Source organism: Giraffa tippelskirchi, chromosome 14, assembly GCF_054371585.1.
Source record: "Giraffa tippelskirchi isolate mGirTip1 chromosome 14, T2T-mGirTip1v1.2.pri, whole genome shotgun sequence".
Classification (NCBI taxonomy): domain Eukaryota; kingdom Metazoa; phylum Chordata; class Mammalia; order Artiodactyla; family Giraffidae; genus Giraffa; species Giraffa tippelskirchi.
The window spans coordinates 51,037,968-51,065,227 of record NC_137288.1 but is presented as its reverse complement, the minus strand read 5'-3'; the positions used below and the strand labels follow the sequence as shown (position 1 = coordinate 51,065,227).

The 27,260-nt window shown below is 41.9% G+C and overlaps 1 protein-coding gene across 50 annotated transcripts in view; it reads left to right on the top strand.

Moving 5' to 3' along the window:
* EPB41L3 (erythrocyte membrane protein band 4.1 like 3) overlaps positions 1-27,260 on the top strand; it is a 139,837-nt gene that overhangs the window by 75,489 nt on the left and 37,088 nt on the right. For all 50 annotated transcript variants that reach the window (XM_081562826.1, XM_081562811.1, XM_081562831.1 and 47 more), the window contains exons 4-9: positions 5,259-5,363; positions 6,847-6,889; positions 13,472-13,547; positions 15,669-15,887; positions 16,481-16,568; positions 22,473-22,625. In XM_081562826.1, coding sequence (XP_081418952.1) covers positions 5,259-5,363; positions 6,847-6,889; positions 13,472-13,547; positions 15,669-15,887; positions 16,481-16,568; positions 22,473-22,625 — 684 coding nt within the window. The remainder of the gene's footprint in view (positions 1-5,258; positions 5,364-6,846; positions 6,890-13,471; positions 13,548-15,668; positions 15,888-16,480; positions 16,569-22,472; positions 22,626-27,260) is intronic.

The following is a 27,260-nucleotide window of genomic DNA, read 5'->3' as shown; positions in this document are numbered from 1 at the left end:
AACAGGAAAACCAGGATAAATAGAAAACGTGCAGATTCAGAGAGACTACGGAGATATGACAGCCTATTGCAATGTATGGGCTTATCAAAGAAAATCTTTGAAACAATTGGAGAAATTAAAATACTGACTACATATTTGGTGATAGTATGGACTGATTGCTAATTTTGTTTAGATATGATGAAGGCATTGCAATTATATTTTTTGAAAGAGCAGAGTTATATGCTAAGATAAATAGAGACAAAATTATTTGCTTAGATGCTTCCAAATAACTGGGGAGTAGGATGAGGGGAGCAAAACTCAGATGAACCAAGGTTGTGATCTTCAAAAGGCATTTGTTAAAACTGGGCGATAAGTATACAGGGTTTCATGATACTGTTGTCTCTACTTTTGGAACTGTTTGAAATTACCCAGTCCTGAAACGTTTTGAAGTTAATTTTTAAAGCTTGGTCCTCTAAGCAGACAAGTAAAAGTGAAAATAAATATTTTAGTATAAACTTTCCAGGTGATGCTGGTTGATAAGCTATACCTTGAGAACCAGTGTTTTACAGACATAAAAATCTTGGAATAACTTTGACTTTGGGAAGTTTCATTAATGTTGCAGAAAGACTTGTTTCATCTGCTGTGTTTGAGTGGTGGTGATGGCTGTATCCTCATCTTCTTTATTAGAAACCCAATTTTAAGAGGAAAAAAAAGGGTCAAGAGAGGGCAGTCCATCATTGGTTTGTTGTTGTTGTTGTTTGGTCATTACGTCGTGTAATGGAACCCCATGGAGTGTAGCCCACCAGGCTCCTCTGTCCATGAGATTTTCAAGCAAGAATGCTGGAGTGGGTTGCCATTTCCTTTTCCAGGGGATCTTCCCAACCCAGGGATTGGACCAGTGTCTCCTGCGTTGGCAGGGAGATTCTTTACCCACTGGGCCATCTGGGAAGCCCATTGGTTTGTAACTGCAAAGCAAACTCAGCATTTCACGATTTTCACGTGTTAATAGTGAAGGGTTACATGAACTGCGAATGCATTTGAGTCAGACATGACTTAACAACTCACAGGAAACAGCAAATGAGATTAAAAAGCGTTCGTCTCCAGTTAAGTAAATTATCCATTGATTTTAGAATAGCTCTGTCCAAAAAAAATTTTTTTAATCTACTGAATTCTTGACTCGTTATGGCAATATATAAACACACCCCATGAAAATTAGGTGCCTAGATTTGACTGCTTCATCAACATCCTTTCTCTGGGAACCAAATATTTAACATAAATTCTCTAAAAGTTCTGGGTGACTGTTGAGCTTTAGTCATATTTTAGATATTATTACCCAAAGATGCACATGATATCAAACATGTAGAAATGACTTGAAAAACTTAAATAATATGCTAGAAAAAAATCACCTGCGTAAAAAGAATCAGTTTAGGGGAGGTGAGAGTGATTACAGAGGGGATCCTGTGTGGGGCTGGAAAATAGTCCTGTTTTGTGTCCTGTCTCAACTCCAGCCATTGCCAGGGTCTTTCCCTTTATGTGTGCGGAAGCCACCTCTGGGCTCTGGGGGAGCGAGCTGTGATCATTAGTGATGTTAGCCATGAGCACAGGGGCCCTATAGCCTCGAGCCCATGATCACCTGGCTCCTTGTGGAGTCTTCATTCTCAATCAGAGATGAGCAGGAGAAGGCCCACGTAATGTGAGAGGCGTTTCTGGTGTCATCCAACTGGCTGGCGGCTGTGGTGAGATTTACATATAACCATCTGTAGTGAAAGTGAAAGTCACTCAGTCACTCAGTCACTCAGTTGTGTCCAACTCTTTGCCACCCCATGGGTTATACAGTCCATGGAATTCTCCAGGCCAGAATACTGGAGTGGATAGCCTTTCCCTTCTCCAGGGGATCTTTCCAACCCAGGGTTCGAACCCAGGTGTCCCGCATTGCAGGCAGATTCTTTACCAGCTAAGCCACAAGGAAAGCCCAACCATCTATAACAGGAGAGATCAAACCAGTCAATCCTAAAAGAAATCAACCCTGAATATTTACTGAAAGGAACTGATGCTGAAGAGCCAATGCTTTGGCCACCTGATGTGAAGAGTCAATTCATTGGAAAAGACCCTGATGCTGGGAAAGATTGAAAGCAGGAGAAGGGGATGACAGAGGACAAGATGGTTGGATGGCATCACCAACTCAATGCACATGAGTTTGAGCAAACTCGGGGAGATGGTAAAGGAATGGGAAGCCTGGCATGCTGCAGTCCATGGGGTTGCAAAGAGTCAGACTTGACTTAGCAACTGAACAACAACGACAACATCTATAGAAGATTCTAAACAAACCATCTTAGTTCTTAGAGCCAAAACAGACAGAAGCAAATCCCCCCAAAACCCCTAAGTGTTAATAATGGACCACTATGTTATTGTCTTCAGAACTGTTTGTTAGTGAAAGAAAAAGAAAGTAATTTTGCCCTGAAGCTGGTTATTTCTATGTGGAAAACAAAAGAAAGGACAAACTAATATAAATATAGAAATTTGTGGAAAAGGATGCCTGAGAAGAATTTTGTGTGTGATTAAATTAAATTTAACTGAATGAATTTTAATTCTGTATTACAGGTGTAAAATAGTGGAAAACTAAAACGTATATGTGTGTGTGTGTGTATAAATATATAGTGTTCAAATATGTTTAAGAAAAATATCTAGTCTATTCAAGAGAAAGCTGTGGGTCATTGTTGTTCAGTCGCTAAGTCATGTGACCCCATTTTTTTGACCCTATGAATTGCAGCATGCCAGTCTTCCTTGTCCTTCACTATCTCCTGGAGTTTGCTCAAATTCATGTCTATTGAGTCGGTGATGCCATCAAGCTATCTCATCCTCTATCACCCCCTTCCCCTCTTGCCCTCAGTCTTTCCCAGCATCAGGATCATTTCCAGTGAATCAGCTGTTGGCATCAGGTGGCCAAAGTATTGGAGCTTCAGCATCAGTCTTTCCAGTGAATATTCAGGGTTGATTTCCTTTAGAACTGACTGGTTTGATCTTCTTGCTGTCCAAGGGATTCTCAAGAGTCTTTTCCAGCAGCACAGTTTGAAAGCATCAATTCTTCGGTGCTCAGCCTTCTTTTTGGTCCAATTCTCACATGAGTCATTAATAGAAATCGAATGATGAGGAGCCAGAAAAGTAAGAACCAGTTAGCACAGTGGTCTCTGTCTGAGCTAACCTTGCCATCTGTTAAACAAAAGGAAGAAGACAGATAATTAAAACGATGCCCAAGGCCGCCTGCAGCATAGTGAGAATAATTACTCCATTGAGGGCCTGGCTGAGGTCTGCTGGGTCAAAGAAAGTAGAAGTTTCTGTCAAGGAAGGTTTATTTATTTGTGTTTGTTTTCTTTTGCTCATTGAGAAAGTACTTGGCCAGACACTGGTATGTATGTGTGTGTGAGTGTGTGTATGTGTGTGTATTGTGTTCTGCTTAAAGCAGTTAGGCAATAAATATAATTGATATCTAAAGAAAGAGCAGGGTATTTTTTTAAATTGTTTACTTATTTTGGCTACACTAGATCTTAGTTTTGGCATGTGGGATCTAGTTCCCTAACCAGAGATTGAACCCAGGTCCTCTGCATTGGGAGTGGGGGTTCTTGGCCACTGGCCCATCAGGAAAGTCCCAGAGCAGGGTATTTTAATGTGTGTGTGGTGAGTTGCTTTTATCCTGTCTGACTCTTGGCGACACTCTGGACCGTAGCCCACCAGGCTCTTCTGTCCATGGGTTCTCCCGGAAAGAATACTGGAGTGGGTTGCCATGCCCTCTTCCAGGGGAATCTTCCCGACCCAGGGATCACACCCACATCTCTTATATCTCCTGCACTGGCAGGCTGGTTCTTTACCACCATTTTAGTACTAAGGATGTTTATCAGCCCCACAAGGAGCCATGTTTGTTCTCCTACAACAAAAAGGCAAACTGAGTCCTACATTACATATTCTGCCACTTGTCAGTCACTTAGGCTGATAACAGCTGACGTTTGTGGGATGCTTGATGTGTGTAATCATTGGACCAAGTTTGAATGCTTTTGTTCTGGAAGATAGTGAAGGACAGGGAAGCCTGGCATGCTGCAGTCCATAGGGTCACAAAGAGTCAGACATGACTGAGTGAGTGAACAACAACGCTGCAAAGAAGTAGATGGCATCACACCCATTTTACAGAGGGAGAGAGGTCTGCACAGATGTAAGGGACATAAGGAAGATTCAGAATCAGGTTTATCTGTTAAAGCCGCCAACATAGGCAGAAGCAAGACTGCCTGTCTCATCTAACTCCTCTGAACCTCTGTGTTCTTATCTCTTAAACTGGAGATCTTACCAGTGGAAGCATCAGAAGAACCAGCTTTTTGTGTGTATGTGAAAACTTTATGATTTGCTAAGCATTTTTCAGAAGTAATATGCGATTATTTACAAAGACAAGATTTAAACTAGCAGGCAGCATTTCATTGTCATACCATTTACTCATATCCATTGACAGTTAAGCAGTTTTGCTAACATGTAATTTATTTTCATACATTATTAAACTTTATTCAAATACAACATTGATTATTTAGCTAGCTATAAACCAGGCTTCACTTTTCTATCCTAAATTTATCTATTCTCCAAAATAGTCATGCTTGAGGGGGCTGAGTAATTTCCAATATATTTGAGGTTGCACAGTAATACATACCACTTACAGATCTTCTGAATACTTCGTCTTTTGGCATGCTCATTGTTTATCAATTTTCTTATTTTTCTCTTACTGCATTAAATCTTAAAGACAAATATGCTTAATGTACCAGATGTGAAATGTTGCTACTGTGCAAACAAAATGTAGTTTAGCTTAATTGCTGACGGTTAATCCATCTCAGACTCCAAGGCCAAGTTGAAAGAGCTTTGAAGCCTTACATGAAAACATGATAGATACTGTGTATCACCATAAATTAAGCTGATGGATCTTTTTCCCCAGATGATTGCCTTTTTTCCAGGCAAGAATACTGGAGTGGGTTGCCATTTCCTACTCCAGGTGATCTTTCCAGCCCAGGAATCAAACCCATATCTCTTGCATCTCTTGCAATGGCAGGCAGATTCCTTACCACTGCACCATTAGGTCCACTTGATTCAGCCTGTTTTTCTAGTTAAAAAGGAGATGATGAATTGATCACACCCACTCATCATTTACTGAACAGTTACAACAAGCAACATTTTAAAGTGTACCCATTTTAATCGTAGCAATTGAAGAACTTTTTTGGTAACTTGTTTTTCTGTTTTGTTCTCCATAGAAACGCTCCAGAGGCCAAGTGCTGTTTGATAAAGTCTGTGAACATCTGAATTTGCTAGAAAAAGACTATTTTGGGCTTACATATCGAGATGCTGAAAACCAGAAGGTGAGTGGTTCAAATCAATAGAGAATCTTCTGGCTTCAGCTACCCTTCACTGCAAGAAAGTGAACTGAAACTGAATCAGTAGATAGTCTTCTCCACCCAACCCTCACACCCCTGCACCTCACATTTACTGTCTGATGCCCTAAATGCTGTTTATCACCTTATTTCTTCATGAAGGAAATTATCGACAGCTTCCTTCAATCTTGAGTCTTTTGGAAACAGTAAGTCAGTGTTTCTGCTCTTCATACTTGAGTTCTTTATGCTTCCAGAAAAGCATTTTATATAGTGCTTTGAGGAACGTATGATAATATTTCAGTGGATTTGAGCCACTGAGAATCAACTACATTGATACACAGAAAACATGTTCACTGGATGCCATCTTATTGTTAATTCATCTTATTATGCTTTCATATTCTGGCCGCATCACAATATGAGATGGGTCTTGTCTTAGGTATCCAGTCTACCTCTGTAGACTCTCACAGCTGATGCAGGCTCTTTAGGCGTTTTCCTCACTTATCCTCTCAACCACCTGAAAAATGAGGAAGAAGAAATTGTCTCCTTAATGCTGGAGACTGAGCCACCACAATCGTGTTCATAAATGTTACTTGTTTGGTTGTCATCCTGTGAATCATACTTAATCTTGACTGAATTCACTGGATGATGTCTTAACTTCAGCATTAAATGCCTGAGTGTTCTGATGAAGAAAATCATAAAGTCTCAAACAAGTGTTTGTTTGCTAGGGCCGCATTCTAAGAAGGTGCTTGAAAATCTATAATCACAGAAGTCACTACGTGGGGGCTGACGGTCTAGGACATCAGTGGAGTCACATGACACGTAGCCAACTCTGTGTGTTCTCAGGTTCTGCATCTGCAGATTCAACCGATAGAAGATCAGAAATATTTTTTTAGAAACTTCCAGAATGTTCCAAAAACAATTTTAATTTGCTAGTGTACCAGCAGCTCTTTCTATCGCATTTCCATTGTATTAGGTGTTAGAAATAATCTAGAGATGACTTCAAGTATATGAGGGGATTGCATAGATTGTACACAGAGACTGTGCCGTTTCATATCAGGGACTTGAGCACCCTCAGATCTCAGTGTCATCTGGGGTTCTGTGACCAATCCTCCGCAGTGACTGGGGGATGGCTGTATCTTCAGTTTTTTCTCCTAATTTGTTTGAACATAGAATCCACCATCTTTTCTTCTCTGTTTCTATGCTAGCTTGAATCCCTGAAGGCACTTGTGAAATAATTTTGTCCAGCCTAAATCCTCCGCACACACACGTCTTCTCATGAGACAAGAGCCTGGGCCCTCTCGGGACGAGTGAAGGAAACTGGACATATTAGAGGCAGGACCCAGCTGGGGGCCCTTCTGGCAGCTGCTCCCTGCTCCCTCCCAAATACGCTTAGCACATGTCTCTACCCACTCAACATGAAGTCATCTCTGTTCTTCTCTGATTCATATTCAGACTCTCACTTCTTTTTCAGAACTGGTTGGATCCTGCTAAAGAAATCAAAAAACAGATTCGAAGTAAGTTCTTTTGGATTATTTTGTGTAGAAATGGGAGGAGGATTTTCAAACCGTGGGCTTATCTGAATTAGTATCTCTTACCCACGTGGCTGGTGTGGATACAGTATTTTGAAAGACAAATTAAGATCTCAAGTTTTATTTTTGGCAGATTTGTCTGGCTCAGATATCCATCACTCATTATGAATTATTATAACCTGGGAATAAAATGACATGACTTTTGACCTAGTCCCTTGCCTGTACACAGATGTGAGATATGATTTAATCAAGTGGAGCCCCCATTGACAATCATTTTAAAGTTCCGAACTTAATTTTTAATGTTATATTATGCCTAACCAAAGTATGAAAGGCAAGCAGTCAAGCTAGAAGTAACAGTCATTTAATAACAAGTCAGACTGAATTTTACTATCTGAGGATAGCTTCTTTCCTTAGCCCCTAAAGGCAAATTAAGAAATGCACATTTCACATTTCCTAATGGACAAAACAACTACAGGAGCAACTCAGAAAGTTTAAAACAGGTAACTAATAAGTATTAGACAGGGTGCTAAATCTTAGTAATTAAATGCAAATTAAAATGAGACATTTTTCACCTATTCAGTGAAAATGGCACTGTAGCATAGGGAGTTGAGAATGAGGAATTTTTTTGTTTTTAACCCTTTTCTATAGCTTTTGCTTTTTGCTATGGATAAATGGTAAAAGATATACTTTATAATTTCAAATAACTAGTTAGTTTTTTCAAGCAGTTCATTTTTTATCAATAAAACCTAGTTTAATTTTCCAGAGCAAAGATTTTAAAATTTTAATAATCCCCTGCACTGGCAATTTTGTACTCAATTAGGAGAAATATAACCCTTTAAGAAGACACTTTTTGTCATATTTATTAGAATTTGAAAGGTCCTTATTCTTTGACCCCTAATTTTACTTGTAGAAGTGTTATCAGTGTATGTGTTAGGCAGGAGTATGTACATATGTGTACATGTAGGAAAGTTCATTATAATACTATTGGTATAGCAGAAAACTATTTCATCTTAAATATCCATGTATAAGGAAATGATTAAATCGATTATGAAATAGCCATACCTTGAAATACTAGGTAGCTATTAAATAGCATGAGATAGAATAAATATGGTTTAGCGCTCATTACTGAGACCTTAAAGAAATAAATCATATTTGTTTAAACAGTTATGCATAGGGGCTTCCCTGGCAGTCCAGTAGCTAAGACTACACGCGTCCGCTGCAGAGGGTGAGGTTTCAGGGAACTAAGACCCCTCCGTGCGGGGTGATACAGTACAGCAGAACAGAGTCATGCGTGTATATAGGCGTGTGGGCTACTGGGGAGAGCATGGATGTTACTAGTAGTAAATACCCCCTAGAAATGTCACTGTAGGGTAAAGGGGTTGGGAACAAGGAATGTTTTCTTTAACCCTTTTCTGTAGCTGTTGCTTTTTACTATGGCTAAGTGGTAAAAGGTAGATACACTTTATAATTTCAAATAACGAGTTAATTTTTTCAAGCAGCTCATTTTTGGTCCATAAAATCTAGTTTAATTTTCCAGAGCAACTGATTCTATTTGGAGACTAAATTTAAGAGCAGTTTATTAATAAGAACATCATTCCCATTGACGTGTTCAACAGTTTACTATTAAAAGAGAACAGATCTTTCTAGTGCCTTTGAAGGTGCTGAGATCTCCAAATACCCTACATGCAAATAAAAAGTAATTAGTAATGAGCAGTTTGAAATGGTTTAATGCTAGACAATACCTCAAAATAGTGAATTTTTCCTTAGATATTAGAGAGCCTGATGAATTATTTGTACAATGAAAACATCTTTACCATATTTTTGAGAGGAATTTGGTGTCATCACTAACAACAAACTTGATAATCAAGTAGTTTGATAGAAATAATTTGGAATTGAAACCAGGGAAAGCTACAGATGTGATAAGTAGGTGAAAACACGCCTTTATCCAGAGAGGTCCAGTAAAAACTTTAAGATGATGAATTTATTCTAAGAACCTTTTTATGGAGTTATTAAAAGCAGATGTGCTGAATATACGTCTTAGCATTTCGTGTGCTTTATTTAAGTTCTTTATAGTCACCTAATTAATAAAATACTATTTCATTCTTGGGTGATTTATAGTCACAAAGTGCTTGGAAAATGTATTAAATGTTCAAGGATAAGTCATAGTACTGTTGCGGGAAAGGCTGTATGTATCAACAGGTAGTTTTTTTGCTGTTAATGGAATTCTTTTTTTCTCTCTCTCTCATTTCCCATTTATCCCTTCTACCTTTCTTTCTAAGAGAGAAGCTAAAGGGACAGTCAGACATGAAATTTAAAGGAAATTTTCCTCATGTAGATTAGACAGTGTTTGTGACAGCAACATAAAACCAAGAGATAATCGTGCAGACAAAGGAGGAGACACAGAAAATTGGGACTTTTTGGAAATGGAATTTGGTGTTTTTATCTATATTTCTCATTGTTTCCTGTGTACTAAAAACCTTCTTTCCACCAAAGTTACATTCTGTTAGTATCAAGGCAGAAAAGTATTATCAGACCTCATGTAATTATTGTACAATCACCTTCTCTTCTAAACACACATAATAAAAGGATATTTCCATTATTTTTATGTTGTAGGCCCACAGTAGTTCTCTAGTATGAGATTTTCAAGACAATGGCAATCTAGCTGATAGAGATTTTAAGTCACAAATTTATGAGAAATAAAACATTCTGAGCCTGTACAGTTTGTTCTTATAAAAAAATTCTTATTCCAGTCATCTTTTACGCCTAAGAGATCTAAAATTTCTTAATCTATCTTAGGATATAGTATATTTACAATATAGTGATTTCATGATGTAGAATATATGATAGTCATTTATGCTATAAATGTAGTATATTTAGACATTTTAAGATTTGGCAGGCGTAGAAGACTAAAGTTAGAATTTTTGCATAATAATGAATTCTCTTTAGTTTCACAGTTTTCTAATTATCATAAATTTGTAATTTAAAAGCCTATATCAGTGTTATAGAATGTCATTTTTATGCATTGAGACTCTTTAAATTCTGAAGTCTCAAACCAGAGTCATCATCTGAGCAGATTCAGGCTTGCAGGCCTGAATGGCATAACCATAGCTTCTCAGTGATCTGTTCCTACCAAACTCTCTATGGTGATATGTATTTCCGTTTAAATCTGCCTTGCATATTAATTTCAAATTTTATGCCTCATTTCACTGGATTTTTTCCCCTCGATTATGGTATAGATTATATTTTCTTTAAGCTTTCCCACTGTTTCAAAATAATCTCCTATGAGACCTCATCATCATTTGAGTTATACTCTTCAGTTCAGTTCAGTTGCTCAGTCGTGTCCAACTCTTTGCGAACCCGCGGACTGCAGCACGCCAGGCTTCCCTGTCCATCACCAACTCCCAGAGCTTGCTCAAACTCATGTCCATCGAGTCGGGGATGCCATCCAACCATCTCATCCTCTGTTGTCCCCTTCTCCTCCCGCCTTCAATCTTTCCCAGCATCAGGGTCTTTTCCAATGAGTCAGTTCTTCACATCAGGTGGCCAAAGTATTGGAGCTTCAGCTTCAGCATTAGTCCTTCCAATGAGTTCCTTAAGATTAGTGATTTTCAAAGTGTGGTCCCTAAGACCAACTGTATGAGAACCATAAGGGCGTTTATTGAAATCACAAGTTCCTTGGCTGTACTGCAGATCTCCAGAATAAAAACCTCTGCGTGTGGAACTTGTTCTTTAGTCACTAAATCGTGTCTGACTCTATGCAACCCCATGGACTGCAGCATGCCAGGCTCCTCGGTCCTTTACCATCTCCCGAAGTTTGCCCAAATTCATGTCCATTGAGTCAGTGATGCTGTCTAACCATCTCTTCCTCTGCCGCCCCCTTCTCCTCCTGCCCTCAATCTTTCCCAGCGTCAGGGTCTTTTCCAGTGAGTCAGCTCTTTGCATAAGGTGGCCAGAGTATTGGAGCTTCAACTTCAGCATCAGTCCTTCCAGTGAAAGTTCAGGGTTGATTTCCTTTAGGATGGACTGGTTTGATCTTCTTGTGGAGATCAGAGCTGTGGAGTGGAGTGGAGTGGAGCCTAGGGATTGGCATTTTTACCAAGCCCTTCAGGTGCTTCTCAGGCCCACAATCCTTTGAAACTCACTTTCCTGTAATGAGGATTTTTGCATTGAAGTATCTTTCTTCTATTTTTATTACCTCTTAGTTTCCAGCTTAGAGTGTTTACCCTGAATTTATTATGAGTTTGTTTAATTACATTGCTAAACGATTCATTGGATTCACTTTGAAGTAGATGAAAATTATAAAAGAGCAATAAATCCATTTCCCATAACTAATCCATTAGCTTTCATTCCAGTTGCTTTTGGGGGTGAGCCAGCTCCCATTATGAACTTCACCGTTGGCAAGTGTTCTGTTTTAGCAGGAAGTGAATAGGAATCAATAGGAGAGTAAAATCAAACCAGACTGTTTTTAGAAGAACAGGAGGACTGTTTCAAGAACAGGGGGAAAAGTAATCACTAGGAATATATTTGATTGACAGATATGTTATGACTTGTAACTCTTAGAGCCGGTGTTTTGGAAATATTTTCTGGGTGGTTTAGAAATGACATGAAACACCCGGTAATACCTGGTCCCATACTAAGTCCTCTATAAGTCAACTTAAGAGGGATCCCTGCCAGGTGGAAGCCTGAATGTAATATGAGTAATAATGTCAGGAACAAACCAGAATTAATAAATGGACCATGCCATTGATGAAAGAAACACAGGTAACCTATGCAGCCTGAGTATGTGCTACTCAGTATGTGCTACAGGCAAGAGAATATTGCAAAGGATAGAGCTGGTGCATACTTATCATGCTGTCACTTTTCTTGTGAATATTTGGGAAGAACTCTAGGAGAGAATGGAGCTTTCAGGAGTCATGGAATGAGGAGGCAAGGTCGGGTGTGTTAGAAGTCTAGCAAAGAGCTTCCCTGGTGGTTCAGTGGTAAAGACTCTGCCTGCCAATGCAGGGGTCATGGCTTCAATCCCTGGCCCGGGAATATCCCACATGCTGAGGAACAACTAAGCCCCTGTACCACACCTACTGAGCCCGTGCACCCCAACTAGAGAGTAGCTCCCGCTCGACACAACTGGAGAAGGCCCACGTGCAGCAACAAAGACCCAGAGCAGTCATAAATAAAATAAATAAAGTCTAGGAAAGTGTTTGAAGCATAAGGGTGGGACTGCAAGGACACGAATCACAGAGCAAAAGGAAGAGCGTGGCTCAGAGGAAAGGCCTCCAGCACCAAAGCTGGGAGACCCAGAGGCTCTTCTCTGCAGCCATTAAAAACCAGCAGGCCCTCGCCAGTGTACTTACTGGGTGGAGAGAACAAATGAAAACAGTTCCCAGCCCAGGAGCACCCGGCCTCAGTAATGTGCCACATTAAAAGGTCAAATGGAAAGAGCAAGATGAAAATGTGACAGGATAACCACGGAGAGAGTAAATGTAGAAAAGAAGAAAAAGTGGTTTGTTTTTTCCCACATTTAAGGTAATAAACCCGATTAAGTGTATATAAGTAGTAAAAGTGTTAAGTCACTCAGTTGTGTCCGACTCTCTAAGACCCCATGGACTGTGACCCGTCAGTCTCCTCTGTCTATGGAAGTCTCCAGGCAAGAATCCTGGAGTGGGTAGCCACACCTTTCTCCAAGGGATCTTCCCAACCCAGGGATCGAACCTGGGTCTCCCACATCGCAGGTGGATTCTTTACCTTTTGAGCCAGAGAGCGTGAATCAAAGGCAGAGCTCAGGGAGGCTGGTGATGTCTCACATATGTGTGTAGACCAGCCTGAGAGCAGGTGCCAGTGAGCAGATGTCTGGTTGACCCTCTTCCCTGCTGGAGAGGCCAGAGGAGATGCCGGAGGAAGAGGAATGGCAGCAGGCAGTGAGGACCCATCCTGATCAGGGGATGATGAGGAGGGGTGGGCTTGGGGATGCCCAGAAAATACCCCCAGTGCCTCTTCAATCACAAATTTCCCGGAGTAAGAAGAGCTTTCCAAATGACCCATAGAGCAGCTCATCCCTTTCCTGACAGCAGACCTTTCCTGTAAAATAAAAATATTTTGAACAGTCCCTTGATGTGTATTATTAGGGGATCTGACCTGTAGAAACGAAGCAGACAAGACAAGGGAAACAGGGTTATCTCTGCAGTGTTGATATGTGAGCTCCCTGGAACTTCAGAGGATAGATCCAGTCAGCTCCAGACTTGTCCAATTGAGGCCTTTCCATACCATTTACTATTTTTCCCTCTTCCCAAAGCTTACCTTCGTCCCTGAGAAAGGGAGCGTGTTTAGTCAGTTTCCTTGCTGGTTAGAAGCTCCAGTAAAGGATTTGATGGGGAGAAGATTAGAGACTGAATGAAGTTGCCAAGTTACCTGCAGATTTCACTGAACAGGAAAGTCACCATTTTCCAGGGATGATTCAGAGTTGCCAGCGAGTTAATGCCTAGAGTTAGGGCAGCTCTAGCTATCAGATAGTATAATAAGTACAAAGGAATTGTCTGCAATTTTGTTATAAATTTTTTCTCCTCTCCATAGGTGGTGCTTGGCACTTTTCGTTTAATGTGAAATTTTACCCACCAGACCCTGCCCAGCTCTCTGAGGATATCACCAGGTATTTGAAATTTGGCTGTGAAAAAGGCAGTCGTGGTGGGGGCTGTGCTCCTCTTAAATTCTGGGGAAGGGAGCAGGCTTACACCTGGTAACCTCTCAGTCCTCCGTGCCCAAAGGGCAAACAGAAGACAGCTGAATGGGAGCAAACATCTGATGAGAAGATTTGCTGAATCGTATCTGTTCACAGTTGAATCTTTGGTGTTAAGCTGATACTTCCTACTGCCTGACCCTGGTGGGAAAACACATGGAATTGAGATGCTGTCATCCTCCCACTACAGTCAAATTGGATGGGATTCAGCCTGAAATAATATGGCAACTCCTGGTGCTCCTGCTTTAAAACTTGGAAATGTGTCTTCAGATGTGTATGCCTTTGTATATAACCAGTCTGATACGTTGGTGGCTGTTTTGTGTATTTATGTGTGTGTACACACAGGCATGCACACACACACACACAAATACACGTAAGCACATGCACATTTAAGAGTTTACCTTCCATGCCTTCTGTATACAAGGAAAATGATTCATTCGTTTTGAGAAAAGAATGTCAAGAAAGGAATGTCGGTCTGGCCCAGTGGCTGAGTATAAGGAAGAATCTCTTTATGAAGTGATCCTGGGTTTGTTGCATGTCCTTTTAGGCCTCTTCAAGTGCTTTCTACTTTGGAATCCCAGGTTTTCTCGCTATATTTTGTAGTCAATTTATAAGCAGTCAGAGTGATACTGCACAGTGTGGCCGTACGTCCTTCTTGGCAAGCTTTCCAGGAAAGAGAAATTACTCAAAAAGTTTTAGTCACTTGCTATGATGAAAAATAATTCCAGTAGACATGTCAGATAAGAGGAAAAACTAGTTCCAGAAGATTTCTTTTATGTTTACATTAAATCAAAGAACAATTTATAAATTCTTATTTATTTATACTTTCTAGTAATGTTGAGGGACCATTTAATTATGGCTCATTTGTGGTTAGACAGCCTGTATATACTTGGATATGGAATCTAGTGTGTGATTCCTTTCTATTTATGTCGTGTTGTTGTTCAGTCGCTAAGTCCTGTTCAGCTCTTTGTGGCCCCATGGATGGCAGCCCGCCAGGCTCCTCTGTCCTCTGCTTTCTCCTGGAGTTTGCTTAAATTCATGTCTATTGAGTTGGTGATGCTGTCTAACCAAACAGAACCTGTGAAATTTGTAAAAATTTTTATATCTAGGTTACACAGCATTTATATCATCAGCTCTTAAAGCCATATGGGAACCTGAAGACTTAATCATAGTCCTCAGCTTCAGCAGATTAACAGTTTGTTTCTTATGTGAAAAGTACAAGGTGTATTTTATTATTTATACTTATATGCTGGGCTGTGAAGAGTATCATTAAAATTCATCAATGTTCCCATTTACCGTGGAGTCTTCTACAATTAGTATTATATCCGTAACTCTTACAAGCAAAATAACAGAAGATAAAAGTCAACTATTAATGGATATATTTAACATTGGCAAAATTATACGGAAGGTGTTCTGGATTACTTTTAGTGATGAGGTTTTAAGTACTGATTCTTCAAAGTTAGTCTTCATACCAGTTGAATAAGTTATCTACATTAAAAAAAATGAGACTTTAACACGGGAGAAGGTGTCCACTATAAAGAGACCCTCATTTCAGGAAGCAGGAGGTGGCAAGCCGTGTTTGTGATGGCACAGCCACCGTTTGTCTTGGTCCTATGGCAGGACCTTTCATCTAGATGGCAAAATGAGCCTTCCTTTAGGCATTGGGGCCTCATCATTATATTTAGGAGCACTGTCTTAATATTAGAATTGCCTTCCCCCCACCCAGCGAGTTTGACCTTCAACATTACCTTAATGTTAGAGGAACAGTACTGAGCCTGTTTCCTTTAGCCTGTGCATCATGAATACATCTGCATTTGATGATGAACATGGAATTTCCACTAGATGCCCTTAACTATTACATTTTGTGGCCAAGTATATCTTCCCTTGGTATGAAGATCCAAATAGAGATGCTGGACAGTGTGTCCCAGCGGGTCGTTCCACGGGGAGAAGTTGCTTGCTGCCCACTTGGGGCTGTGCGGTCTCATTTCCAGTCTTCTAACTCTGACTTTCTACCCACCCTCTGGTCCCCGGAAGGTACTACCTCTGCTTGCAGCTGCGCGACGACATCGTGTCTGGCAGGCTGCCCTGCTCCTTTGTCACCCTGGCCCTGCTGGGCTCCTACACCGTCCAGTCGGAACTGGGCGACTACGACCCAGATGAGTGTGGCAGCGACTACATCAGCGAGTTCCGCTTCGCCCCAAACCACACGAAAGAACTGGAAGACAAGGTCATCGAGCTGCACAAGAGCCACAGGTGAGCGGCAGGGGCCCCGAGAGCATCTGTCTGAGCTGTGCTCGGTGGGTGGGTGTGCCCTGCACCGCCTGCTTCTCCTGGGACCTCCAGGTTAATGCCTTGAGGAGGGGACACAGCAGAGTGAGGTTCTGGGTCTGATACATTCTGGGTGGCTGGTGGTTCCACTCCCACTTGGGATGTCCTTGTGCTGTTTCAGCTAAAAGTCATTTTTCTGATAATCTCCCCCGCACCCCACCTCCATTAGAGCACAAATCAGCGTCTCTGTGGGAACTTGCACGTGAGCTAAGTGGGAAATATTACAGCCCCACGAGGTTCAAAGGCTTCCCTGGTGGCTTAGACAGTAAAGAATCCGTCTGCAGTGAGGGAGACCCAGATTTGATCCCTGGGTCAGGAAGATCCCCTGGAGAAGGAAATGGCAACCCACTCTAGTATTCTTGCCTAGAGAATTCCATGAACAGAGGAGCCTGGTGGGCTACAGTCCATGGGATCACAAAGAGTTGGACATGACTGAGCAACTAACACTTTCTTTCACCAGGTTTATAAGAAAAAAAAAAAAAACAGTGTTGTAATTAATACTTTTCATTTCTTATCAGAGGAATGACGCCAGCAGAAGCAGAGATGCATTTTTTGGAAAACGCCAAAAAACTCTCCATGTATGGGGTCGATTTACACCATGCCAAGGTATACGCTTTAACATTCCAGACTTTCTGATTTCATGGAAGTGTGTACAAGGCCCAGTTGTCACAAATGTTGTGTGCTAAGTTGCTGTGTATACCCTTGTTCTGGACGTCCACCAGGCAGTCAATCAATTCTTGTTAAATTTTTAAAACTCTCTATAAAGTTTGGGCTTCCCTGGTGGCTCAAATGGTAAAGAAACTGCCTGCAATGTGGGAGACCTGGGTTTGATCCCTGGGTTGGGAAGATCCCCTGGAGAGGGGAATGGCAACCCATTCCAGTATTCTTGCCTGGAGAATTCCATGGACCCAGGCTACAGTCTGTGGAGTCACAGAGTCGGACATGACTGAGCTACTACCACTTTTACTTTCATGAGGTTTAGATGCTGTGACAAAGAATCGATGCTTTGAAATAAGAGGATTATTTTGGAATTCAAATAAAGTTAGCCAGTCAGGCTAAGTCGATGGGTGAGTTGTTGAGGCTGTATCTTGGTTTCAGGGTCTTGGGAAGAGAGAAGTTGGGGTTGGAAGGTAGGCAGGTTAAGGTTGGGGAGAAAGTACCAGCTGCTTTTACTCCCTGTCACACTTTTCCTGGAATCTTTGTATTTTTCAACAGTGAGAGAGTGAGCATTGGAATGTTAGTCTGTTACCTAACAGTTATGAATAGAAGTGCCATGGAAGCAGAGGCAAGCTTTCCTGAAATCTTGTATCATCAAAGCATTTAAGAGGTGTTAGGCTCTTAGAGATGGATTCTGGTCCTTCAGCAGTGTTGAAGAGATCCATGCTTGAAATTGGGGGGCAGCTGCTTCTGACTTGGACTGGTACAATGACATCCTCCTGAGTGGGGACAGGCCTTGACTTCCGGTGGACAGAGCGGTGCGGTCTCACGGTCCAGACCTCACAAGAACGTGCACGTAACAGGCTGCCAGGCAAGCGAGTGTCTTGTACAGTCAAGTTTGGGGCCAATAAATGACGAGGATTTTGGCAGGCTCTGTTCAGGCAAACATCTCAGCAATGCTGGGGACCCCTGGGAGGGAAATACATGATCTGTACTTTCTGTTGATGCTGCATTTGGGAAGCTGATGGGTTTAGAATGAGTTTGGACAAGATAATAGTGAGGAGCAAATGAGCGCCGTTCTGACTGGGTTTGTCTGTGGATCATTTGTACATCACTCAGGATGAGCAACTTCTGCGGCCCAAGAGCCCCAACACGAGCAGAATCTCTGAGACTTGGCTGGGCTTAACCAGGGGGTGCTGGTACAGCAGAGCCAAGAGTGCTGACATTTGTGTGTAATTACAACAGCAGGTGTAGCTCTGTTTACTTGCTAGTTAATTATTACAAGTTTTCACTTACTTGGCACTCAGATCACATAGCGTTTTATAGTTTTATGTCAGCTATAAGGTTGGATGAGGAATTAAAAAAGAAAATAAGGACACGCACTAAGATTGTTTTTCTCAGAGTTTTCCCTGCATGGCCAAAAGATAAAGAAACAAGACAAAAATGAAGGTAGCTTGGAAATTGGAGTGAATCAAAAGCTATTTTTGATACATACAATGACGCACTCACTACCCAGGGAGAATAAATAAATGAAAGGCGAGGGCCTCTGTTTAGGAGAAGGGCAGTTCAGGATGTGTCACTGTTCCTATCGGGAAAAATGAAGCCACTTAACATGGCTGTAACGACTAAATTAAAATAGATGGCCGGTTTTTCATTCGATAATGTGGTTTGAAATTAGGCCAATTAAAAAAGAAAGAGAATTAAGGAAGTGCCAGTGCCGCCTGTGATAGGATTTTATCTGAATGCTAAGTATAACAAACGATTTGGTTATGGACTTCATTTTCTCCTGCAGCCACCCTCCATCATTTCAAGGAGGAAATTTACTGAATTACATTAAAGCTAATTTCCGGTTATAAGTGAGATGCTTCTCTTCTGTGGATAGTATCGAAAGGCCCTGAGTTTTAGGACCTAGTTAGAATTTCTGAGGAGAAGGCAATGGCAACCCACTCCAGTACTCTTGCCTGGAAAATCCCATGGATGGAGGAGCCTGGTGGGCTGCAGTCCATGGGGTCGCGAAGAGTCGGACACGACTGAGCAACTTCACTTTCACTTTTCCCTTTCATGCACTGGAGAAGGAAATGGCAACCCACTCCAGTGTTCTTGCCTGGAGAATCCCAGGGACAGCGGAGCCTGGTGGGCTGCCGTCTGTGGGGTCGCACAGAGTCGGACATGACTGAAGTGACTTAGCAGCAGCAGCAGCAGAATTTCTGAACTGTGATCTTGAACTCAACAGATCTCAATGAAGAATAAATAACCTACATTAGATGAAGGTCCCTTGTTTTGGAAAAACCTGTTCTTAATGCTTTGTTTTTTTCCGTAAGACTGTCTCTGCTTGTTGGTCGTTTAACATCACTCTGAATAGGCTTTGTCAGAGTCATTTATTTCATACAAGATTCGGAAATGTAGATATAAATCCATACTGGATATCCTGTGGACCAGGAGATAATAAAGGATGGGGAAGTTGGAATAGTGCTTTTAGATTGAGGGATAGTAGATTTGTTTATAATAATTGGGATAGGCTGAGACTGTCCAGGTCTTTCTTCAGTGCTCCCTGCTAAACACACGTCCCCAAACACATGGTTATAGCTTTCGAGTTTGTCAAGTTACTGCCTCAATGCTATGGGCTGCAGCAGAAACCTAGATGCCAAAGTGAAAGTGAAAGTCGCTCAGTTGTGTCTGACTCTTTGCGACCCCGTGGACTATACAGTCCATGGAATTCTCCAGGCCATAATACTGGAGTGGGTAGCCTTTCCCTTCTCCAGAGGATCTTCCCAACCCAGGGTTTGAACCCAGGTCTCCCTCATGGCAAGTGGATTCTTAACCAGCTGAGCCACAAGGGAAGCCCTTAGTTATCAAAAGTATCCTTTTTTTAACCAACAAGAACCTATTATATAGCACATAGAACTCTGTTCAATGTTATGTGGCAGCCTGGATGGGGGGGTGGGGTTTGGGGGAGAACAGATACATGTATATGTATGGCTGAGTCTCTTCACGCTTCACCTGAAACTATCACAGCATTATTAATTGGCTATACCCCAAAACAAAAAGTTCAAAAGAAAAAAAAAATAATAATCCATTTTTTGGTTGCTGTGCCTTTAATGAAATGGAAACATTCATCCAGTTTTAAGCCCTGCTTATTCCTGACATTTTCTTTCTTCATTTGCTTTTTCTTCCAACCCGTTTGTAGTAGGTTGACATGTGCTAGTCAGGTGCCGTGCTGAGCACATAGGGCACTGAGATAAACAGAACAGGTTCTCCACCAGCCTGGGTCGGTGGGAGGAGGAGGAGGAAGGGGAGTTTGGGGCAGCACATTTGCCTGGGGTGTGCTGGCCGCAGTAATGATATGGGGCCACAGGAGAAGTGAGTGTGTGTTGGAGGCTCCACAAATAGTTTCCTATCTTCTCATGGTTCAAAGACACTCATGAGTGATGTGAAACAGATAATAGTGGAAGAGGATGTAAATGTCCAAAAGCGTGTTTCCTATACTAGTTCATCACAAAGACCGTGACTCAGGAGCACTTATTCCAGCACTCCTGCTCGTGCACACATGTCTGCCTGAGGCCTGAGGGGTTACCTGGGTGGTCCCCAGAGCAGATCATCTAGATCTAAGCATCCACTGTGGCACCTACGTCCAGCGTCAGGTGACAGTTCTGTAAATTGCTCTTAAAGTTACAGCCCTTGATAAATAGTGGGTGGTCTCTGGTCTCTGAATTCCCCTGAAATCTGATTAGGTTGTCATATCCTGCCATCAGTTCCTTCCGCCTCTCTAGAGTGAGGTTGTGTCTAATGAAGCGATACATTTCCAAGGAGAAATGTTTCATTTTAAGTCAATTAGATTGTACATGTAACCACACCGTGCCCAGAGAGGGACCAGAATACTTATTTTTGTCTCTGGAAATGTTCCTCCTGTGCTTTGTACTGGCGGGACTTAGGATCAGTCCACCCACCCGCATATGGATGAGTCAGAAGCCTCCGTTTGGATTCTTTTGTGTCTCTCTCCCCGCTTTGCTGGGGCTGCAGTGACTCAAAGTGAGACAGCCCTGACAGTGACATGTCCCCAGACCTCAGCTTTGCCTCTGCGTGACCCTGTTTTCCAACAACCAGTGAGAAACAGGGGTGGGGGACCCCGCCTCACACACAGCCCCTCCTTCTGAACTTTGTCCTTAGCCCACATAGGACACCACTGATACTCACTTTACCCTGATCTCACCTGAACACAATGTTGAGGGGACACAGACGGCTTGTGGGGTGTCTCCTGAGCTTCACATAACATCTCTGATGACCCCCTCATCACACCTCCCTAGGAAATGACCTAAAGATGTAGTGTGCAGGTAGCTAAAGCAAGTTGCAAACACAGCATGATCCCCCTTTTGTTTTTTTTTAAAAAAGAGGCCTAGGACTTCCCTGGTGGTCCAATGGTTAAGACTTCACCTTCCAATACAGGAGATGTGGGTTCAGTTCCTGCTCTGGGAGCTAACATGCCTTGCAGAGAGAAGCAATAATGTAACAAATTCAATAAAAGACTTTAAAAATGATCCGCATCAAAAAAACCTACCAAGAACAAACCTATACATATATATTAAGTGCATCTATATTTTTTGTATGTGAACCAAGTGATTGAGCACTGCTGGGCAGTGAGTGTATGTTGAGGGTCTGTTGGGAAGGAGGTGCATACTTTAAAAAAACTATTTTATACTCAAATTTTATAATGGTATATAAAAAAATCAAGGCTCTTTTTAAAGCAACAAACCCCAAAACTCATAGGAAAGGATGGGGCCTGTCTGCTAGTGTCCATATTAGTTAAGTACTGCCCCTGGAAACAGGCTGCCCATATTCAGCTGGGATGGACAATTAACCTTTCTGTGCCTTGGTCTTCTTGTCTGTAAAGTAGAGATAATAAGAGCAACTAGCTCAGAACAATGCTAGTAAAGATTAGTAATGTATGTAAAGCGGTCCGGCCAGGCCTGGCACCCAGTGATGAGAACCCAGGTTCTGAACACCACTGCGATTAACACACCTTTACCTGGGTGACCTTCTCTATATGCAGTGTGGACGTCTTAAGTCCAAGATACCTGGGTGAATAGAGTTTCCGCTAACAGATCTTCATAGCAATGAGTATCTTCATCAGAAGGCTATTATTTAGTGGTAATGTGTTTTAAATGGCTGTAGTATTTTTCATACTTAAATCAGAGCTACAGGCAAGCCTTTTTATAGGTTCCAACCTGGAGGCTTAAATAGTGTCCCCAGCCATAAATGGAAATAGATGAGTTGCTCATCCTTCTTTTTTTTTTTTTTTTTTGAATTTTTTGTACTGGAGTACAGCCGATTAACAATGTTGATAGTTTCAGCTGAACAGCCAAGTGAAAGTGAAAGTCGCTCAGTCATGTCCAACTCTTTGTGACTCCATGAACTATGCAGTCCGTGGAATTCTCCAGGCCAGAATACTGGAGTGAGTAGCCTTTCCCTTCTCCAGGGGATCTTCCCAACCCAGGGATCAAACCCAGGTCTCCTGCATTGCAGGTGGATTCTTTACCAGCTGAGCCACCAGGGAGGCTCAAACAGCCAAGGGATTCAGCAGTACATAGACACATATTACATTTTAACTATTTTTCTAGATGACCATTTTTGTAGATGCATTATTATTTTTCTCTATGGCTTTGATATTCTAACTTTGTATTCTAAAAGATAGCATGTAGTTGAATCCAATTTAGGCCTGTTTTCATTCATTGATCTCTTTATTCTTGTGCCATATATCACACGATGCAATTGCATTTAATTTAAAATATACTTTGATACCTGATAAGCCTAGGACTCCTTCATTACCATTCCTTGTTTTTCGCTGCTGTTTTTCAGGATTCTGAAGGAGTCGACATCATGTTAGGAGTGTGTGCGAGTGGTTTGTTGATATATCGTGACCGACTTCGCATCAATAGATTTGCCTGGCCAAAGGTTCTAAAGATTTCGTACAAACGGAACAACTTTTACATTAAGATCCGGCCAGGAGAGGTAAGTAGACCCCAGTTTGCATGTATGTTGGGAAGAAAGTTACCAAAGAACCGAGAGAAAATTTTTCTTAATTTTTTTAGTAGAATTTTACCTGGTCAGCAGCTTTATTAGGATAACTTTGTGACCGTAGATAGTCAATAAAATCTTTAAGAAGAGTTCAAAAGTGAAAATTCATAATTACATCGTTATTTGCACCCACGGACTCTATTTGTGGGTTACCCTAGTGTCTCAGTGGTAAAGAAGCCGCCTGTCAATGCAGAAGTGGGTTCTATCCTGGGTCAGGAAGATCCCCTGGAGAAGGAAATGGCAAACTACTCCAGTATTCTTACCTAGGAAACCCCATGTACAGAGGAGCCTGGCGGCCTATATAGTCCTGCTGCTGCTGCTGCTGCTGCTAAGTCGCTTTAGTCGTGTCTGACTCTGTGCGACCCCACAGACGGCAGCCCACCAGGCTCCTTCGTCCCTGGGATTCTCCAGGCAAGAATATTGGAGTGGGTTGCCATTTCCTTCTCCAGTGCATGAAAGTGAAAAGTGAAAGTGAAGTCTCTCAGTCGTGTCAGACTCTTCGCGACCCCATGGGCTGTAGCCTACCAGGCTCCTCCGTCCATGGGGTTTCCCAGGCAAGAGTACAGGAGTGGGGTGCCATTGCCTTCTCCGCTATATAGTCCATGGGGTCTCAAAGAGTCGGACATGACTTAACGACTGAACAACAGCAACTCTATTTGTAAAATATTAAATAATAAAATAAAAAATAAAAGTTTGTCTGTTTAATCCTAAACCAAGAGGTTTTAAGACTTTTCTGATAAGATTAATGGATGTGAAAGACAAAAGAATGATCAAACAGAAGTTTAAATCCCCTGTTCACATGTTTGGAACATGGCATAGTGAGTTACAGCTAAATGCCTAAGAGAATTTATTGTAGGTTTGTCCAAAAAACAGTAATGCATAAAATCTTATCTTCCCTTTTTATTGTTTTGTTCTAATTTTTCCCTACTGCATACATTAATTGAATGAATTTTTTTTCCTTTTGCATATTTTAATGTAAAAGCAGGATTCATGAATAATGTTTTGTATTTTTTTGTGCTGTGGTAGAAAAGAAATTTAGTTGCTAAACCTCTTTGTGAATAAAGACTAGATTTCTTCCCCATCTGTCCTGTTGTGCTGTCTCTGCGTCCTCTGTCTTTGTCCTCCAAATCTGATAGCATCCTAAAGGGAATAACATAGAGATAGTGTGCTTCAAAGTATAAGAAAGATTAGAGCAAGCAAAACTGGGTGTAAATTGTGCAAGTTCAGTAGCCTGATACATTTCTCCTCTTTTGTTTTTCAATCAGAGAGACTAATGAAAGAATGAGAATTGTTAACTAATCTTTGCTCCTTAGGCAGAAACATCCATGATTAACTTACAGCCTCCTTAGTGGTTCCATATTTATTTCTTGCCAACCTTGTACTTGTTCAGTCACTAAGTCATGTCTTCCTCTTTGTGATCCCATGGACTGCAGCATACCAGGCTCCTCTGTCCTCCACATCTCTTAGAGTTTGCTCAAATTCATGTCCATTGATGCCATCATGTCCGGTGATGCCATCTAACCATCTTATCCTCTGCCACACCCTTCTCCTTTTGCCTTCAGTCTTTCCCAGCATCAGGGTCTTTCCCCCTAATATATAGTAAATATCTGCTATTATCTCATAACAGATAATATATATGTCCAATTTCTAATTAAAGTAGTTAATATAATGGAAGTAGTCCAAGCCCTGATTTCAGCTCATCTAGTCTCTACATTTTCTGGTACAGTATAGAATTACCTCCTGTCTTCAAAATCAACTTCTCCACAGGTGGAAAATGCAATTTCAAGCATCACTATATGGAGTATAATGGTTACAATAGTTCATAATACTATATTGTATATTTGAATTTACTGGTAGAATAGATCTTAAAAGTTCTTATCATAAGAAAACAAGATTGTAACTCTGTGCGGTGATGGATAATTAATTTGCCTCATGTGGTAGTCATTTCACAAAATGTAAAAACATCAAATTATTACGTTGTTCATCCGAAGCTAGTGTGATGTTATATATCAGTTTCATTCTCAAAAGTTTAAAGAGTCAGACTATAAAGCAGGCAATCGTGTTTAATGTAAATATAGAGTCAAACTTGTATTTGAAGACTGAAATAATCTACAAGCTTTTCATATCAATAGTGAAATTAAAGTCATTTTTTATATTTCCTAAAGACCATGTTATGACCAAGATATATTTGATTTATGAAACATTTATTAAGTGAGCATCTATTTATTGCCAAGAACTGTGTTGGGCCGGCTTCCCAGGTGGTGCTAGCGGCAAAGAACACGCCTACCAATGCAGGAGACATAAAGAGACTCAGGTTTGATCCCTGGGTCAGGAAGATCCCCTGGAAGAGAACATGGCAACCCACTCTAGTATTATTGCCTGGAACATCCCTTGGACAGAGGAGCCTGGTGGGCTACATTTCAAAGGGTTGCAAAGAGTCAGACATGACTGAAACGTGAATATTCACAACCCTGAATATTCATTAGAAGAACTGATGCTGAAGCTGAAGCTCCAATACTTTGGCCACCCAATGCGAAGAGCCGACTTATGGGAAAAGACCCTGATGCTGGGAAAGATTGAGGGCAGGAGGAGAAGGGGAGGACGGAGGAAGAGATGACTGGATGGCATCACACACTCAATAGACTCGAGATTGAGCAAACTCTGGGAGATGGTGAAGGACAGGGAAGCCTGGTGTGCTATAGTCCATGGGGTCGCAAAGAGTGGGACACAACTGAGTGACTGAACAACAACTGTGTTGGGCATTGAGAATAGAAAGATAAATGTGACCTTGTTCCTGTCCTGTAGGGAGTTTCTGTTTCACAGAGAAAGACTGAGACAGTTGGAATCACAGAGTTATGATCCAAGTGTGATAATATTCCATAGACAAGGAGTGAACGTAGTGTTGTGAGGGGCCAGAAGGGGAAGTCAGAGCAATGCATCAGGAGGCCACCATGAGCCTTGGGAGCTTTAAACTGGGATGTGACATACTCGGTGGATATTTTGGGATGAGATTCAGCAACTTACTAATGTGATGTGATGGGACCTAAACTAGGGCAGAGGCTGTGGGAATAGACTGGAAAGAGCACATTTGAGAGAGGTTTCAGAGGCAGAGCCCGTGGGTCCTGCAGACAGGATGCAGGAAGGATCGAAGGAAGAAAGAAGAGAGTCCAGGAAAATCAGAGGGCTTTGGGTTTGCATGAGTGAGGTTGGTGGTGATGATATTATTAGATAAGAAAGAAAAGTGGGGAGAATTTCAGAAAAAAAGATTGACATTTCTTTGCAAGAGAGTTTTGGGTGATGGTGATCCTTGCATAGTAAGAAATAAAAGATTTGAAGAGTGTCATAAACCATATAATACATTTTATTCAAGGCCTTAGGCCTGGAAGAAGTTACCCAAGAACAAGTAATTCTTGTTCAACAAGGAGAAACAAGCCGGGGAAAGACACTCAAACAAAAATTAGGGGTAAAAAAAAAAATTAGGGGTAGCGCCACTTTTTCTTGGCCTTTTTGGCTAAGATCAAGTGTAGTATAGGGGCTTCCCTGGAGGCTCGGTGGTAAAGAACCTGCCTGCTAATGCAGGAGATGCAAGAGACATGGGTTCGATCCCTGGCTGAGGAAGATCCCCTGGAGAAGGGCATGGCAACCCACTCCAGTATTCTTGCCTGGAGTATCCCATGGACAGAGGAGCTTGGTGGGCTACAGTCCATGGGATTGCAAAGGATCAGACACAGCTGAACAACTGAGCGTGCGCGCATGCGTGTGCACACACACACACCACACCACTTTTTAAGGGAGGAGTTGGCAGAAGAGGACCAGAGACAGATGAAGAAAAGCATCCAGAGAAGAAAACAATGGCCAGAAACAGTCATGGCTAATCAATAAGGGAGATGAGACGCAGTGGATGTGGTTCACCAGCAGGACCAAATGGGGCAGAGGAGCCTCTTGGATGAGAACAGAAAAAAGTGGGTTGAACTTGACAGTCAGGTCCTGTTGTGACAGTAAGAGCTCAGAAAGGAGTGAGGACCTGGCAGGTGGCAGGCAGGTGAGGAGTGGACTACAGAGGCTTCTCCTCCTGCCCCTCAGCCCTCATCCTGGTTCTGCAGAAACAAGCTCAGAGAACATCCTCCCCGCCCTCACTTTTTACAACCATATTTATAGGCTGAGAAGAAGGAATGAGAAGGAATTACTGGTGACACAAAGGCTCCGAAGAAGTTGAAAGAAATGAATCCAAAGCACAGAGAAAGATAAACATTCAGAAAGTGCCAGGCCCTCTCTCATCTTTGTGCTGAGGAGACTCTTCCTGTAAAACCCCCACCCTCAGCATCACAGTGTGTGGTCCTTCAGCATAGCGTGTGGTCCATGTGAGATGTAGGATGAACATATGGAAGATGGTTTAGTCGAGGTCCCTGGGCCTCCAGCCTGTCGGTTGACTGGGTCTACTGGACGGGGTGAGTTCCATGACTGCCCCTGGACAGAAACATCAGAAGGAGGGAGAATTTGGGGAAAGCAACTGCATTTACAGTCACCCTTGATGTTCCCTCCCATCTCCCCCGCCCAGTCCCACTCAAC